This window comes from Nicotiana sylvestris, chromosome 8 (assembly GCF_000393655.2).
Source record: "Nicotiana sylvestris chromosome 8, ASM39365v2, whole genome shotgun sequence".
In the NCBI taxonomy this organism is placed as follows: Eukaryota; Viridiplantae; Streptophyta; class Magnoliopsida; order Solanales; family Solanaceae; genus Nicotiana; species Nicotiana sylvestris.
In genome coordinates this window covers 154,547,420-154,564,553 of record NC_091064.1, presented here as the reverse complement: position 1 = coordinate 154,564,553, position 17,134 = coordinate 154,547,420, and the positions used below count along the sequence as shown (strand labels likewise).

Sequence of the window (17,134 nt, the reverse complement as noted above, 5' to 3'; positions counted from 1 at the left end):
CAAGAAAAGTGCTCTTCCCCTCATTTTTAGATTTTCTTATGATTCATAGTTCATATTAATGCAAAGAGGAGGGTTCCCAGCTTCTTTTACCCTACTTTTACTCATTAGGCTTTTGTAAACAATGGGGATTAAAGTGCATTATAAACATTATTGTAAAAGAGGATTAAAGTGTATTATAAACTTTATTTTCCACTTAGTTCGCCACTTCTCCTACTTTTACATTTATAAGGCATATAGTTTTTTTTTTTTTTTTTTTTTTTTTTTTACATTGTAACGGGATGGGTACCCATATCGCTTTTAGGATTGTGGAAGTACGAGGTGGTCTCCCTTTCTCTATTATAAAAGTTGTTCAATTTATATACTCACTTTGAGCTCCAATAATTTCTTTAACAATTATACAAAAAAAAAAGAAAAAGTTTTTTTTTTAAGAAAAGAAGAAACTAGAGAACAATAACAACAACCCAGTAAAATCTCATAGGTAAGGGGTCTGGGGAGGGTAGTGTGTACGCAGACCTTACCCCTACCCTGATGGAGTAGAGAGACTATTTCCGATAGACCCTCGGCTCAAGAAATTGAAAAAGACGAAAAGAGATAATATATCAGTACCATCAACAGAAACCATAGAAATAATAACAGCATCATAAGAACCAGAAAATAGATGAAACGCAATAACGATAACCAGTAAATAAGGTCCGGTGCTATGAAAAACGGAAGAATAGTGTGAGCACAACATTAACCACTAGCTAGCAGTCTAAGACAAATCCAATCAGACTAGCCTCACATCCGGTACGAAGTAGAAAAATGCCCAACTACCTCCTAACCTACAACCCTAATGCTCGACCTTCACATCTAGAAAAGTTGTATTGAAATTTATACCTTCATGTTGCACCCAAGAATCAAGTCCAATAGTTAACGAAACGAATTGAAAACCATGAAATCTCATGTTTGAATCTCATTTCTTCCCATTTAAAGTCTTGGACAAAGTTATATGAAATTAATTGAAATACAAGCAAGTTGGTCCTGACAGCACCATTATAAAATAAACTTTCATACCTTCATGTCCATTTTTTCGACTTTACATTTTGTGCGACACTTGGTACTATTATGGCTTCATAATCTAACTAAATCCCTACTAATACTCTCGTTAACATGTACAAGAGGGGCAATTACGAAGAAAAATTGTGTCCAAATTTCTGCACAAAACCATCCTTTCAATTCCATCAACCAATGCAAGATTCCCCACATTTGTCTCCTTCCATAATTAATACTATCCCGGCTCAGTTCTGTTATTTTCCTCCTCACTGAACCGGTCCATGTTACTAGGTTCAACCAAATGTAATTGCATTTTTGGCTCCCATTCCATTTTTTTTTTCTCTGAAAATTCAGAGCTAGTTTTTCCCCATGAGATCTATTGGTTTGAAGGGGGAAATTAATTAAGAGAAACAATTTATTTATAATAATAACAATATTAAGAAGAAGAGAAAATGGCAGGAGGAGCCGATCCTGGTGCAAGGGAGTTGGATCAAACACCCACATGGGCTGTGGCTTTGGTCTGTGCAGTTATTGTTCTTATTTCCATTTTATTGGAAAAGGTTCTTCATGCTGTTGGAGAGGTATTTTTTACATATCATCCTTTTTTTTTACGTATAAATTTTTATTTATGTGATTCTTTCTTGAATTTCCCTTTCATATTTTGGTCATAGAATTCTCAAAAAGATAAGTTTTAAACAATTACATTGAGAGAACTACAAAATGTTGTCCTTTAGCAGAAAATAATGAGGTTCGTACGTGGCGCGAATTCGAATTAATCGAGCCAATAATTTCGAATACAGGATGGTTAAACAAAAAAAACATTTGGTTTAATGAAGGATTTGGACACTCTCATATCACATAGAAGTTGATTCTCTAGCAATTGAAATTGATATGTGATATGTTACATTGTTTGTTATTTTTAAATACAGACATTTGAGAGAAGACGAAAGAGTGCATTGGTGGAAGCATTGGAGAAGATTAAGGGTGGTAAGGGTTTTGTAATAATTAACTTACCAAATTTTTACTATTACTTTACATCAAGAAATTAGGAGGGGTTTAACTAATTAGGGATTCCCTCATAATTAATGGTTTTCAATGTTGTTGTAGAGCTTATGGTTCTGGGTTTTATATCGTTGCTTCTGACGTTTGGACAAAACTACATTTCCAAAATATGCATACCTGTAAAGGTTGCAAACACTATGTTGCCATGTCCTGCTCAGCACGGACATGGTCATGGTCATGGTCATGGTCATACAGGAGAACATCATCGGAGGCTTCTATGGGATCATTTTAGGATATTAGCAGCTGATAGTCCTGCCAGAGCCTGCAAGCCTGTGAGTACCTTTTCTTCGATTAAAACTTCGATATAGATAGTCAAGATTCATATAGTCGGCTACAACTTCTTGGCATTGAGGTGCAATTCTTGTGTATACATTAATAGTGTAAATAATTATACTTTCAATCAGTGACGGATTCAGAATTTTTAAATCATGGGTGCTTAGTTATTTTTTATCTAAAAATTACTATTGAGACTAGGTGCTCAAGTAATATATTTATATGAATTACTAATTATTTTATATAAATAATAGTGTGTGTGACTCCAAAAGTAATGGATGCTTAAGCACCCAAAACCTATAACATGCATCCGCCATTGCTCTCAATGTAATTTAGTTTGTTGTAACAGGTAAGTTACCTTATTTTCCAGGTTACAAATCCCATACATATGGTTACCTGTAATTATTTTTAGGTAGCCTGATTGTGAAATCTTTTTTACACTACCAGCATATTGAAGTTAATTTTTCTTTTTGTGCACCTCGATTATCGGGTGATTCTGCACGCAAATGAAAAGAAATCACCTACCTTTTTGGTCTATGTTTGAATTTAAACTCCGATTTCCATAATTTCACTCACTTCATTAACCGGCACAACTAGTGACGTACCTTTTGCATGATTTAACAAACTTGACTTCCAGATTTCATCTGCTTAGAGTAACATGCTAACATCCTACTCATTTTCTTCTACTCCGTTGTCTGCTTCAATAAATCATCAGTAAGTTGTTACTAAATTTATTTTGATACTGGATTATCATTAATTAAACCAAGAAGGTTATGGATTATCGTTTTCCTCTTTTGCTTAGATTGCTTAAATAAATATTCCTCGAAAATATACAGGCTAACAGTAATCACATTGACAGGGTCACGTTCCACTAATATCCCTCAATGGTTTGCATCAGCTACACATCTTCATATTCTTTTTGGCCGTGTTCCACGTTATTTACAGTGCCATTACTATGCTTCTTGGAAGATTAAAGGTGAGAGTTTTTCCGCATTTTCAGTGTACCGAGGACAAAGTTTTACCGTTTTAGGTCTATCAAAATATCGTTGCTCGCTGTAGTTGCAGCTTTGTTTGAGGATCAAGATTGGTTTGAAACACCCTCACAATGTTAATTCCAACTTCCACTTTTGTACTAAATACTTGAGCATTATTAAGAGACTAAACTTTATCATTGTGACATGCAGATTCGAGAGTGGAAAGAATGGGAAAAGGAAGTTGAGCATGATTATGAAGCATCCAATGGTATGGTGTGAAATCATCATGACTTAAATTCTTTTTGCTTCTTATATGCCCTAGTTTTATGCAGGCATGAGATAGTTGATGAGGCAAGTTATTGTTACGAAAAATTATTCTTGAAATTCAAGAACTACTAGGTGTCGTGTTCGGTGATATTCATGTGATTTTTAGGATAGCTATGTGGGTGCGTGATTCTTATGTTATTTAAGTGTGGATTTTGTGTTTTTAATGTGATCAAGTTCATATTTGTGTATATATGTGAAAATGGTTTGAAGAAGTAAGTTGAGAAGAGGCGCCTATAAACATATGAATACCCCTTTGTCCTTGTCATTTGGCAATCAAGTGAGTTGCAAAGAGTTCTCTCAGTAACAAAGTATTCTCCTCCTCTCCTCTAGCAGTTCTCTTCCTGTAACAAAGTAGTGGAGAGCCAAAAGTCCTCGGAATTGAAACAAGAGTGCTGAACAAAATAGAGAGATGGACCACTTGGTTTCTAATTTCGTGGAGTCACAAAGAAAATTATGAAAATTTGGTGTCTTTGCATGAAAGCAATGCTTGGCTGTGCGGAAAATAGTTGAACAGGGGCTTGAGAAACCGATAATGAAGACCTTCGTCTCAGTATTAGAAGGATATTTTGGCAAAGACAAGGAAAAAAAAATCAACAAGTCTCGCTCTCAAGTGTCATCCATCAATATTTGGGTGATACTATGTTTGAGAAGGCGGCCAATACAACCACCTCAAAAGAAACTGGGAGGTTTTGCAAAATTATCTCCAATGAATGGACAAGGTGAAGAAGGTAAGGCTTCAATCTTTAAGGGGTATTTTGAAGCTTGAAGACTGAAAGAATTCAAATCAATTTTGGATTATTGTACAAGGGTGATGGCCTTTTGAATAAATTGAACAGATATGGATCAGTTAAAAGTAGAAAACATTCATGAACATCCTTCATTCTTTGACAAGAGCAACTTTGAAAGATGACTGAGGTGAAAAAGATCAATAGAGGATGTGGACAAACGTACTATTTGTTGTCAAAGAAAGATGTAATGGTAACAAATCCAACAATGAGGAGAAAACCTAATAATCATTTAAAGGTCGTGCTCATGATCGGGAAGAGGAAGAGGTCATGGTTACTAGCAAGAAGCAGAGGAAAACATAGGTATGACAAATCTCAGATTGAATGCTTTAGTTGTCATAAATTTGGTTATCACTCCTAAGACTGTCGTAGTAATATTGAAGAGACCCAATCTTGTTGATCACAAGAATAAGGAGACAACTTTGTTGCTAGCACCCAAGTAGGATGATAAGGATACTTTTAGTCCGTGGTATTCTGAGAGTAGCATCAAGCAAGAAGTCAGTCATTGGCATGACACATGCTGCACCGGGCATTATCGTTGAATGTGGCCTGGCATCATAAGCCAATGCCTTCCCCTCTCGACATATCATTAGGCCTTGGGCTTGCATGTTACACCCCGAAAAACATCTAGTTACGACATTATCGTTGTATGCGGCCTAGTGTCATATGCCAATGCCCTGCCCTGAAGTGGCTAACAAGCAACACCCTGAGAATATATATTAAGATGGTGGCTAAGCTTGAAGTAGAATGCTCTAAGCTCAAGGCATTTATTCTACCAGCTAAAGCACAAGTCTAATGATACTTCCTTGGTTTACGTTGAATCTTTCACTGATAGTTTGTTATATATTTAAGAACGGTTGCAATTAGTAGCCGCGACATGAGTAGTTTGGGGACAAACAATCATGACCAGTACAAATTTGACTGCCTGTCTGGATTGAATAAACATAAGCGTGAAGAGCCTCATATGAGAGACTTAGAAGCATCTATGGAGATAAATCTGATGGATGATTTTCTTGGAATGGAATGCTTGCAGCACTTAGTGATGAACTCACAATAGTGAACCCATTTAAAATCTGAACTTGGAGCCAAGATGTGAACTAGAGGAGCTATTTATTGGCAAAAATGGAGGCAGAGATGTTAAAGCTAGATCTGGAAGTAACTGAGTGCAAGGGCGAGTTTAAGATATCTAAAGAACAATTAGAAGAAATAAAGAATTACCCCGTCTACTGAAAAAAAAAACAGTTTCCACACCAAGGAGTACTACAAATCATTAGAACCTATCCTATTGAATTATATACATATCCCTGTTCTGGTATCTTTAATGTTGCCAAGGGAGGTGAAGTAGACCAAACCAAATTACAGATATTTTATAAAATCAGTCAAGTTAGAAGATTTTTAAGGGGGTGTCAGGAAATTTTAATCTTGAAACTCTAGAACTACTAGGTGCCTGTTTGGCGTAATCCATCTGACTCTTAGGATATCTATGCTAAGGTGCATGACTCTTATGTTACGGAGTTGCATGAATCCTGGGTTTCCGATTCGGTAAAGTTCATAGTGTGCGTGAGTGAGTGATTGTGAAAGTCAGTTGCAGAAGTGAGCTTACAACATTCTATTGAGTTACAAGGAATTCTCTCTAGTCAAGTGTTCTTCTTTCTATCACTCTTCTTCTCTCGTCTAGCATTTCTCTTCCTTTTTACATTTATTTCCCCTTGGGCTCAGTGTGGCATGACATAAGATATTCTCCAAAAATGCATTTTCTTGGTGAATCATTTACCGATAAAAAACTATTGAAAACATCTTGCTTAAGAATATATATTGCATTAGATGAGGTGAATGACTTATAACCTTTTAAAAGTATGAACAATTTCCGATTCAAATCTTCCTATTCCTGTTACATACATTTGCTCCAATCATGCAAAGATTAGCTTCATTTTTTGCTATACACTATCGTCATTGAACACCCATTCCCCGTGCCCCTTGCTATCCTATTGTTGGATTTTGTTAAGTCCAACCATTCAGGCGAAAGTGATCTAAGAACTCTTCCTTTTTGTAGGATACTTTACATTTCACATTAAACCAAGAGGGATTTAATCTTTAATTCTTCACCTGTATTTCTTTTCTTTCTTATATGACCTTTCTATGCAGATTCCTCAAGATTCAGGCTTACAAAAGAGACATCATTTGTTAGGGATAATACCAGTTTTGGGACCACCCCTATCCTTTTCTACAGTGTAAGAAAAACTAAACCAACCGGGTTTTTCTTTTTTCTTTTTTGCATATTTTATCAGTATGTTTTGGATGAATGAATGGGGTTTTTGATAGGTTTATCTGTGATAATAAAAGTCGATTGTGTTTCACTTTAAGTTTTCTGTACAATTACTTATACGGTGGAATTAGTTGGTGATACAGTAATCTAACATAATGTAACGAGTGAAATGTTGTAATACGACCATTGCACGAACTATTATTTCATCTTCTCTAACTAATTTCCCACTATTTTCAGGTGTGCTTTTTTCGGCAATTTTTTAGGTCAGTTCGGAAAGCTGACTACTTGACCATGCGCCATGGTTTCATCTCGGTGAGGTTCACAAATTCAAGGCTTCTTACAATCAAATTTGGTTCTTTTGCTTATTGATTTCCTCTTGTTGCAGGTCCACTTAGCACCTGGAAGTAAGTTTAATTTTCAAAAGTACATAAAAAGATCTCTAGAAGATGACTTCAAGATTGTTGTGGGTATCAAGTACGTTCTTTTCGACGTGAACTAAAGAACATTCATCTTTTTTATGTTTTCATTTTATAAAATAACTTAAGTCTTTCTCAGGTTTTGATGCGCTACTAATGATTTACCTTTGTTATAATTGCAGCTCATTGCTATGGTTTTCTGCAGTTGTTTATCTTCTGATGAATGTTCATGGTAATTCTAGCAATCTCGATTGTTTCTATTAAGACATATAGTCTCTTGAAAGTAATTTCGATCAGAAGAATTATATTAGTTTTGATTTTGAATACAAATATATTGTGTTTCAGGATGGCAAGCTATGTTTTGGCTGTCCATATTGCCTCTAGTTGTAAGAAATCCTTATCATTATTTGATTACTTGTTTCATTCTACTTTGTTTTTAACGAAGAGAGAACTAACCACTGGATTGGTTAAAGATAATATTAGCAGTTGGGACAAAGCTTCAAGCAATTATAGCTCAGATGGCTCTTGAAATTCAAGAAAGACATGCTGTAGTCCAAGGCATACCTCTTGTCCAAGTTTCAGACAGACATTTTTGGTTCGGCAAACCAAAGCTTATTCTTCATCTTGTCCATCTCACCCTCTTTCAGGTACTCCGCGCCACCTCCTGTATCTAACGTCTGCTGTTTGCGCATCTTTGAAAAATAACATTAATGAGTTATATATAACTCCAAGTAAAACAAGTGAGAGAGATTAAGAGGCTAAAAATATGAGAGCATGAATGTAGTCTGGACTGTTGAAGGAAATTGGGAGACTGCAGAGCAGTTTTAGATTTCAACATTATTGCGAGACCAAGTTGGGGTTTTCAATGAATTTAGGTTCTAAAAGTAGTAGAGATTTAGTACAGAGCTTATTCTTTTCTGTTAAAACATTTTCATGATGTTTTTCGTAAATAATATACATAGAAGAATATAGTTTTCTATATCTGGAAGCTTAATCTTGGTGAGCTTCCATGTGGGCAATGCTTTTGTCCGAGATCTTGCTTTCAAAAGATGATCATTGGAAGCAAATAAAAGGGCAGCCCGGTGTGCACTAAGCTCCAGCTATGCGCAGGGTCTGGGGAAGGGCTGGACCACAAGGGTCTATTATACGCAACTTTATTACGCAAGATGCTGTTTCCACCTAAGTTGCTCCGACATGGCAGTTTAGGTGCCGTACCCGTGTCGACACGTCACTAGTATGGGTGTGGGTATGGGATCCGTACCGGATCTAATCAAACAATTTCGAGTACTTTGACCACGACGGATGGAAAATTCGAGACGAGATACAATTTGGTTCCCAAAATCAGAATCCTAATAACTAGGGTAAAGTTGAAGAAAATAGCATACATTATTTAAGAAATCAATCATTTACTTATCTACAACTTGAGAACAAAAAAGAAATCCACACTTTATAATCTATACTTGAGCATTTCACATAATTTCTCATAATTTAGAGACATTTTTTATATTTTTATTTTTTTGAATTATTTTTAGCCGGATCCTTGCACCCGTATCCGTACTAGGATCCATATCCCCGAATCTTAGAATTTACATCTCGAAGGATCCGATCTCTAGATCCGTACCCGTATCGGACATCCGCACCCGTGTCCGAGCAACTTAGGTTTCCACAGCGAACCCTTGACCTCCTGGCCACATGGCAGCAACTTTACCAGTTACGCCGAGGCTCCCCTTCCATCTTTCAAAATATGACCGTTGGAAGCAAATATTAAGCTAAATTTTTTCCTTTATGTTTTGCAGAATGCTTTCGAGATCACCTATTTCCTTTGGATATCGGTAAGGACACTTTCCTCAATTTCTTTTTCATTTCCATTTTTTTGTTGTTATATGTGGTGTAACATGATGATATTCCATTTTCTGCAGTATGAATTCGGGCTTCATTCCTGCTTTCATGATAATTTTTATCTCGCCTTATTGCGAGTTGCTATAGGGTAATGAACAAGTACTTATCTTCATTGTGTTAAGTTCCAAAAGCAACCAATTAGTTGAAGTTCCTTTACCATACACTCTTACTCTAGCTGATAAAAGAGTTGCTTGTCAGGTTAGGTGTTCAAATTTTGTGCAGTTACATTACACTTCCGCTGTATGCGCTAGTTACCCAGGTAACTAAAAGTTACTTATTTCATTACAAAATAAACTCAAAAACATGTTAAATACTTCATTTTCTTTCTTTTTTTGGAATTTTCAGATGGGATCAACTATGAAAAGATCTATATTTGATGATCAAACTTCCAAGGCACTGATGAATTGGCATAAAAATGCAAAAAAGAAGAAACCTACAAAGCCTGGAACAGTAGAAACACGAAAATTAGGAAGTCCAGGGGACTCACCTGAAACATCCCCGAGCACGAAAGGTGGTCATCAATCCAGAATAGAAATGTCTAACATAGAGCCATCGTCCTCTAGTCAGACCGCCAACATTGTTGCTAGTGTGGACATTCCAGAGGAAATACCTCACAACGATGGCAGGTCACGGTCCACGAACCCTGACCTACTTACAGGTCCTTGATTGGGACAATGAGCAGAGATAACTCATGTCACATAAAAAGGAAAGAAAGAAGGGGAAACGTATATTAATGTTGAAATGCTGTAACTTGAGCCAGAGATTGGCCGTTACCCTGTTTTTCTGCGCAACATTGCAGAGAAACTAGCTTTTTTGCCCCAAATTCCAGTTTGATGCTCAATTTTGTAAACTTCATTTGTACTATTATTAAAAGAGAAGTAACATGTACTTGTGAAGGCTATAAAAACCATGTTACCCTTAAAAGTGCCTAGTTATACACAATTTGAGTATTAAATCCCATGTCCTATCTTACCAGCAATAGCATTAAGGTATCATAGTGTACTTACATACTAGTACCTTTACTCCACTGTAAACTTAGATATGATATGTCTCTTGGGATTGAAGGCTGCCTAACCATAATAGGATTTTTTGGATAAATTAATCCGATTGATATATGCTTCAACTTATTGATTCCCAATTGCGAGTCTAAATATTGTAGACTGACACTTCAAAAAAAAAATTAGGGATGGCAAACGGTGCAGTAGCAGGGCAAACCTACATAAACTCTCAAAGATTTCAACCTGCTAACTTCGCACAACCAGTTAAACTATACTGCTGTCATGCCTTCATTATCACTTTTTCAGAAAAGGGGAAATCTAGCGAGTAGGGTCTGAAATGGCGTGTGATAATGTTCTTTCATCTCAAAAATTTTGCGTCTTTGTCATTATAAAAGCTCGAGGGTTCTTTGCAAATTTAAGTTTTTCGTGACCCTGGTTCATCAAGGCTATAAAAGAAAAACAGAACCTCCACAAGCTATCAGAATTTCCCAATCTGGAAATTTCTGAGATCGCTTGATTGTCACCCCAAAAACAAAACAAAAACTTGAACAAAAAAGTTCCAACACAGAATGACAATGAGAAGATGATGGCCGTTTCAAATTCCAAAGGGCATTCCAAATGTAGAAGAGAACCATTTAACACTTCTTAAATATTTTATATAATAATAGATTAACCAACCAGAAAAAACTATAGGAAAGAAAACAAACAAAACATTCTAGAAAGTATACGTTGTCTACAAAATCTTCCATTTGCGCTCCACAGCATTTGTGATCATGGATATGCAGTATGCAGCACTCAATGGATAATCAGAAACTGCAAGATAAATTAAAGACGAGGTTCAGTTGCAGTAAAAATGCAATAATTTGCGACGATGATAATTTCCCATAGAAGAAACAGTATGGACCTAGTTTAGCATTTACACAGAATATGCATACATACGTCGCTTCCAGAGGGTAGGTAGAAATGAAGGAGCCTAGACTATAACTCGTCACTTATATGCATAGTGAGCTCTCATATTCTAAGATGCAGTTTAGAGCCTGTATTGCTTCAGAGTTGACATGTGATACTGAACCAACCAACTCATAGGGAGAGAACAATCTCTCACTTTACAATACATTTTGTATGGAATATACTAGAATAACATCACAAAATCAAAGATTATGTGACATTCCAACCATATCTACATTCAAAACCAGCCACAGCCAATTTAATTTTCATTTGCCAAAGTAATAAGTGGCTCTCAAGAAGTACTTCTACTCTCAAGGAAGATCAATAGTACCCTAGTGTCATCAATTGAGCATACAGACACAAGTAACAGATGTACGAAACACTCCTACACGTTAAACACTAGCTACGCAAATCAAGACAAAGGCAGAAAAATCACACAATAGCACTCTAATTGTTATTGGACAAAAAATTACAAGAAAAGAGGAATATTAGCTTACTCGATAGATAATCTTCGACATAATCTTTATCAATTTTCCCGTGGGCCATTGCCCCAACCTGCATATGTCAAATATCCAGAAAACTATAACTTCACACAAAAGGAAGTTGTCTATAGAAAATTACACTAGAACATACCACAAAAACAAGGTTCATGTCCTTGTTGATGCCATTAACATATTCCTGAATATCCACCAGCTTCTCAGAACTATGAGAGAGGCCTGATGCATAAGAGAAGTGGTGTATTAGTCAATTGTCAAGAGCATTCCATTAGAAAAGAGAAGGAACTAAAATAGATAAATTATTCACCTATCTTTCTACAGTCAATGGGTAGGTGCTTTGAAACAGGGTTTTCTATAACACGTAACAGTTTCTCTCGCTTACCAACAGCAGTTATGCTCCGGTTTAGTAGCAGCTGCACTGAATTTGAAGCAACATCAGAAAACAGCAAAATTAGACAAATCAGAGATGGTAATAAGCATGAAAAGAGATGGGTGAATTTTTTTGCTCAAGGTAATTTAACTTACACATAATGCCAGCAAATCGTTTAAACGTCCTAGGAATACGAACATGAGGTTTTACTTCAAATAGGTCACCTTTCTCAGTCTTCACATACAAAGCTTTTAATCTCCCAGCTTTATTCACTCGGCTATCTAAAATTGAAAGCATTGCCTGTGAAAGGAAAGAAGAACTTATATAAATTCTTTCGGAAAAAGATGAACTAGGATTTTTAACTAATTGCATTGCCTCATAAAACAATCATGAACTTTTTGCGATAATTAATTGCAAATGAAGTTTGTGAACACCAATTCCTTTCTTTCATTAGCTTTGGAACTAACTTATTTTGCTTACGTACTAAGGACTGAAAACAGATGGAAGCAGTAATTACTGTCCCAAAAGGAGGGAGGATAGGGCAAGAAAGCACTTTCACAAAAGGAGGCTTGGGCATCAATTAAAATGTTTAGATCCTACAAGTCCCGAGGTGGGATCAAGCAAATATAGCTACATCTGATCTTCTTCCTGCTTTCTCCCTTCCGCTAGAAGGATCTAACAGAAAGTGGATCAGTAGAAGGTTAAAGAGGAAGCAACAGCTCTCCACTGCAATTTCATCTATGCTCCCAGTTCCAATAAACAGTCAGAAACTGAACCAGAAAGAAGTAGAATAGAAGCAAGATCAACTGACAAACTCACCCTAAAGAACTAACATCAAGCAAAACATGGAAGGGAAATTCACAGCCAAACCAATCCATAACTGCATCTTTTCATGTAAGGTAACGGAGAGGCTTTAGAAAGAAATAAAGCTTACAGACAAGACAACATCCGACAGTTGATATTTTCAAATGTATAAATCAAACAATCAGGATAAAGAGAAAGAGCCTGAGTTGCACAGAACCGGAGGGTGGTGGGTTGAGAAGGCATCTGATTTCATATCCCCCCCCCCCCGCCCTCCTTTTTAACACTTAATAGTGGCTGAAATTTAATTGTGAAGTGTTGGTTGGGCACCTAAGAGAAAAACACGTTTACCCACTTATCCATAGTCCTAACTCTGTCATGTTCTCTAAACTCTTCAGTAGAATTTTCTTTTTGATCTCTTGGACATAAAATACCAATTATAGATGGACGGCATATATAAGATGCTGCCCCAATTGCAAAGTAGATTATAGAGTTAAATAAGTGGACTCTAGAGCAGGATTGTAAAAAGCACTCGCTTCCTCACTTAAAGCGAGAAGCGAAGCGAAGCGACCCCTTACCCGCTTCTGCTATAGGAAGCGACTCAGGTAGACAAAAGCGTGCGCTTCCCACTAAAAAGCGAGAAGCGACGAAGCGAAGCGAATCGAGTGAAGCGTGCGCTTCTTTGTTTTAAACAACTGCCAGCCTATTTAATTAAAAAAGAAGGGTGTTCAGTGTTTTTTTATTAAAACACGACCAGCAGCAACAGGAACTAGGGTTCCCTTCTCTTCTTCTTCTTCTTCTTCTTCTTCTTTCAGCGTCCAAATAGCAGCGAAATGCTGGCGATCTTTTCTTTTTTACCTTCGGTTCTTTTTTCTAAGTCTTCTCCTCTTCGCTGAAATGCTGCCCAGTTCTTCTTCCATTGTTTTTATGCTGCCCAGTTTTTAACAGAATGGTATACTGCCCTTCCTTTTATTTTAATATTTTTTTTAAATTCCGCTTCACTTCAAAAAAGCGAGCGCTTCGCTTCTCGCTTTAAGCGAAATGGGGGTTGTCGGTTTTCCTCCTTCACGCTGTTCACAACACTGCTCTAGAGTGAATAAGCAAGATGTTGCCTTTTCAGCAAGTTAGACTTCAGAAAGGCATATGCATGATGCTTGGGAATATGGCATTTGTCAGAAGATGGAGAACAACTGGAAAAGGTTATGCGTAACTATGTAGAGATTCCATTCTAATAACAAAAATTGCCAGAGGAAGAAACTGGAGAGTTTTGGAAGGAAAAGAGAGATCCATAGTGCAAATGAAAATGATTTTGTTGTTTATCATTTACATTTGGAGCACACATGATGTTCCCACTTGTATAATGACGGGGTAAATAAAAGAACTCATCTTAATAGAGTTTGAAAGAAATCATCTTTGTAAAATTTGTTTTTTTAATAAGGTAATTAAATGTCATTAAAAGGCATCAAGAAGATACAAATATTACAAAAGAGGGAAAAATGTCAGCTACAAACGGCAAAAACTATCATAAGGGTAACGAGCTGACAAATTACAGGGCAAAGATTCACCCAACTAAAAAGGTTAACCAAACATTTAGCTTTTAGGGAGCTCCTAGAAGTTGAATACCATCATAACATATGTGGTTTCTTTCAATCCAAATAAACCAAAAACTATAAGCAGGCGCCATAAGCTAGATATGCTTGATGTCTTTATCAACTCTCCTGAGACCCCATGCTTCATAGACCTCTCTGACACTATTAGGCATAAACAAATTCAGTTCAAATATGAAAAAACAATCTTTGTAGAATTTTTTTGTACACATCTCATATCGGGAAATTCTGTTTTTTTAATATAAAAAGATATACGGAGTATTATTTATGAGATGTGTACTTATGGACTAGAAAAATAAAATCTAGAGAAAAGGTAAGCGTATGTATGGTCTAAAAGACGCGGGTGTTCTCATTCCTAATTTCATCTTCTCTTTCTCGTTTAATACAACATCATATTGTATCCTTAAAAGAAATAGAAAGTTCCATCAGAAAAGTGAATGTGTAATCACTTATAAGTCTAGATGATTTTTTTAGAATAATCACTAGTAAATATATATATGATCAAAGAGCAATTAAAATGACTACTTGGAGATTTTATGGCCAACTACCAGATATCTCTTTCCTTATCATTATTCTTTTTTAGTAATTGGGGCACTGAATAATCACAGGTTACTCAGACTCAACTTGAACCTGTGATCGTATCTCAGCTTGCTTGTTTTAGCTTTGGCCGGACAAATTGACCAACTTAGTTCACTCATAATAACATATCAAGTCTCTACTCATGACATACTACTTTCACTTGCAGGACTCAATACCTGACCAAGCCACTCCACCAGACAAAAGTTTTGACACATGCAAAAATTGTCTCAAATGACACACTTAAAGTCTGAAAGTCTACAGGAACATCATACTATAGGTAACAAGATAGGCAAAAGTCAACTAACCTGATGAGCAATATCAGGTCGATAATCAGAAGGGTTTCGATTATTCTTCTTCAGAAAGTTGGAATGTTCATCTGAGTTGAGAAGTTGGGAAGTCTGCATAAACAAGAGGAAGATATCATTACACACTATAGGGTAACTCTTATTCCTTTATATTTATACACAGACAAAGATAAAGACAATTAATAAGATGAACTGTAAGAGCATATACCGAAGATAATCAAAAGCTACAAGCTTCTTGTAAAGCAGACTGTGTAATCAAAAGCAAAATTGAACAAAGAAAAGACAGACCTTACCTTTCCAATTTTAGCAATTTCCAGAGAAGCTCTTTCGATGATGAAAATAACACCAGGTTTGGTGCTTTGATCAGTTGAAACAGCCGGAATACCAGCCAGTAAATCTACAACTCGTTCTGCTGCCTCTGCCTCTGTGTCTGCTTCTGTTCTCCCTCTTTTTCCTGACTCCTTTTCCTCTATTTCTTCCTTATCATAATTCTCTCCTTTCTTTTTCCTCTTTTCCCCTTTTACTTTGTACGCTCGCACCATTTCAATTTCTTGTCACACCTTCAAGGAACTGCAACGGCGGCTCTAGGGTAAGGCAAATGAATTATTTTAAGGCCCCCAAATATTTATTTAAGGCCCCAACAATTACTATATTATTATATAATATATACTCCATAACGTATATTTATATAATTATTAGTAAAAGATTTCAAATTTTAAAATTTTAATAGAGATAGGATTGAGTGAGTTATTAGATAATTTTTAAAATTATCTAAATATTATTAAATAATGTATTTGAGTTATTGAATAAATATTAAAAAATATAAGTTCCTAAAAATAATGAATATTAATCTCACCTAAGCTAGCTCAATAAAACAAGGAAATCATACTTCATGTAAGTCTTTCTATGCCTTATCATGATTTATGAGGAATGAAATATCTTGTGAAAATAATTGTTATCTTTGTTATCGGAGACTATAAACAAATAACATAAAAAATACTTTTGCCATAAATATTCAAAGATAATAAAACAAAATGAAAATTTGAATCTTTTGATCTTTTATAAATTTTAGAGGGATGGGATAGAACTATAGTTCCTAGAAAAATATTGAGAAATAATTGTTTAAAGTCTTAAATGACAAATATTGAATTATAAGAAATATATAATACTATATTAAAAATATAGGAAGCCATTCACATGGAATCCATTGCTTGTTAAGGACTCTCATTCTTCCACTCTAGCATGTTTGCTTGCCCTTTGCAAATGGAGAGTTGGAGATAACCAAGTCCAAAGAGGTAAATGACACAAAGTTTAAAGAAAAATAATTCTCTTTGGAATTTATGATCTTAAATATGCTATAATATTTACTGGATTATGAAACAAGAAGTTTAAAATTAAACTTTGTTCAAATATATAGAGGTGTCATCCATTCTGAAACAGAGACTTAAAAAAATAAATAACATCATTTGAATGGGAGCAGAGATAATAACTTTTTTCTGTGTAATGTCAGAATATTCAAATTTTACTTGTTTACAAATCAGTAATCTTGTTCAAAGGTTTTGGTTTTAGTCTCCCTTCTATGTACTAATAAAATTCGCTTTATATAAAGTAGGGGCTAATGCCAAACTCCCCATTACGATGGGCCAGCATAGCCCAGGGTGAATGGCTTCAATTTAAAAAATTGAATTGAAGCTTTATTACATGGAATTTATTCAAAATAACCTATTTTTGCAGTATTAATTGTAACAGGCTTACCGCATCATAAGTAAAGGGATAAGAGTTGTTGCGGAAAAGATGAAGAGGAACACGCACTGAGATTCTGCCGGAGTTGGCTGCAGGAAGAGGCAGAGAGAAGTGAAGTAGCGACAGAGATATTTGGATTTTGGAGGGTTGGGGATTTATGCTGATGCCTTAATCTTCACCCGACATAGTTTTTGGGCCGAGGCATGTCATTATTTGGGCTTGGGACAAAATTAGTAATTAGTCATTTTCTAG

General features: G+C 35.8%; 2 protein-coding genes across 4 annotated transcripts; one reads left to right on the top strand and one right to left on the bottom strand.

Annotated features, from left to right (window-relative positions):
* The first annotated feature begins 449 nt into the window (after window positions 1–449).
* LOC104228510 (MLO-like protein 9) lies at window positions 450–9,746 on the top strand. Its single transcript, XM_009780991.2, has 15 exons — window positions 450–1,613; window positions 1,962–2,019; window positions 2,140–2,366; window positions 3,227–3,343; window positions 3,552–3,609; window positions 6,599–6,684; window positions 6,957–7,031; window positions 7,105–7,193; window positions 7,318–7,367; window positions 7,481–7,521; window positions 7,609–7,782; window positions 8,932–8,967; window positions 9,055–9,122; window positions 9,233–9,293; window positions 9,380–9,746. Exons 1-15 carry the CDS (start codon window positions 1,485–1,487, stop codon window positions 9,698–9,700), a joined length of 1,590 nt encoding a protein of 529 aa, XP_009779293.1. The 5' UTR covers window positions 450–1,484; the 3' UTR covers window positions 9,701–9,746.
* Window positions 7,642–17,039, bottom strand: LOC104228511 (uncharacterized). Of its 3 annotated transcripts, XM_070152868.1 has the most exons (9): window positions 16,895–17,032; window positions 15,433–15,709; window positions 15,140–15,232; window positions 12,003–12,147; window positions 11,785–11,895; window positions 11,614–11,696; window positions 11,478–11,535; window positions 10,761–10,845; window positions 7,642–7,827 (listed from the first exon to the last, which is right to left on the bottom strand). In XM_070152868.1, exons 2-8 carry the CDS (start codon window positions 15,679–15,681, stop codon window positions 10,766–10,768), a joined length of 819 nt encoding a protein of 272 aa, XP_070008969.1. In that variant the 5' UTR covers window positions 15,682–15,709; window positions 16,895–17,032; the 3' UTR covers window positions 7,642–7,827; window positions 10,761–10,765. The 3 variants fall into 3 exon arrangements, with proteins under 3 accessions (XP_070008969.1, XP_009779295.1, XP_009779294.1); XM_009780993.2 differs by lacking the exon at window positions 7,642–7,827 and having other exon boundaries at window positions 10,603–10,845; window positions 15,433–15,723; window positions 16,895–17,039; XM_009780992.2 differs by lacking the exon at window positions 7,642–7,827 and having other exon boundaries at window positions 10,603–10,845.
* Window positions 17,040–17,134: the final 95 nt, after the last annotated feature.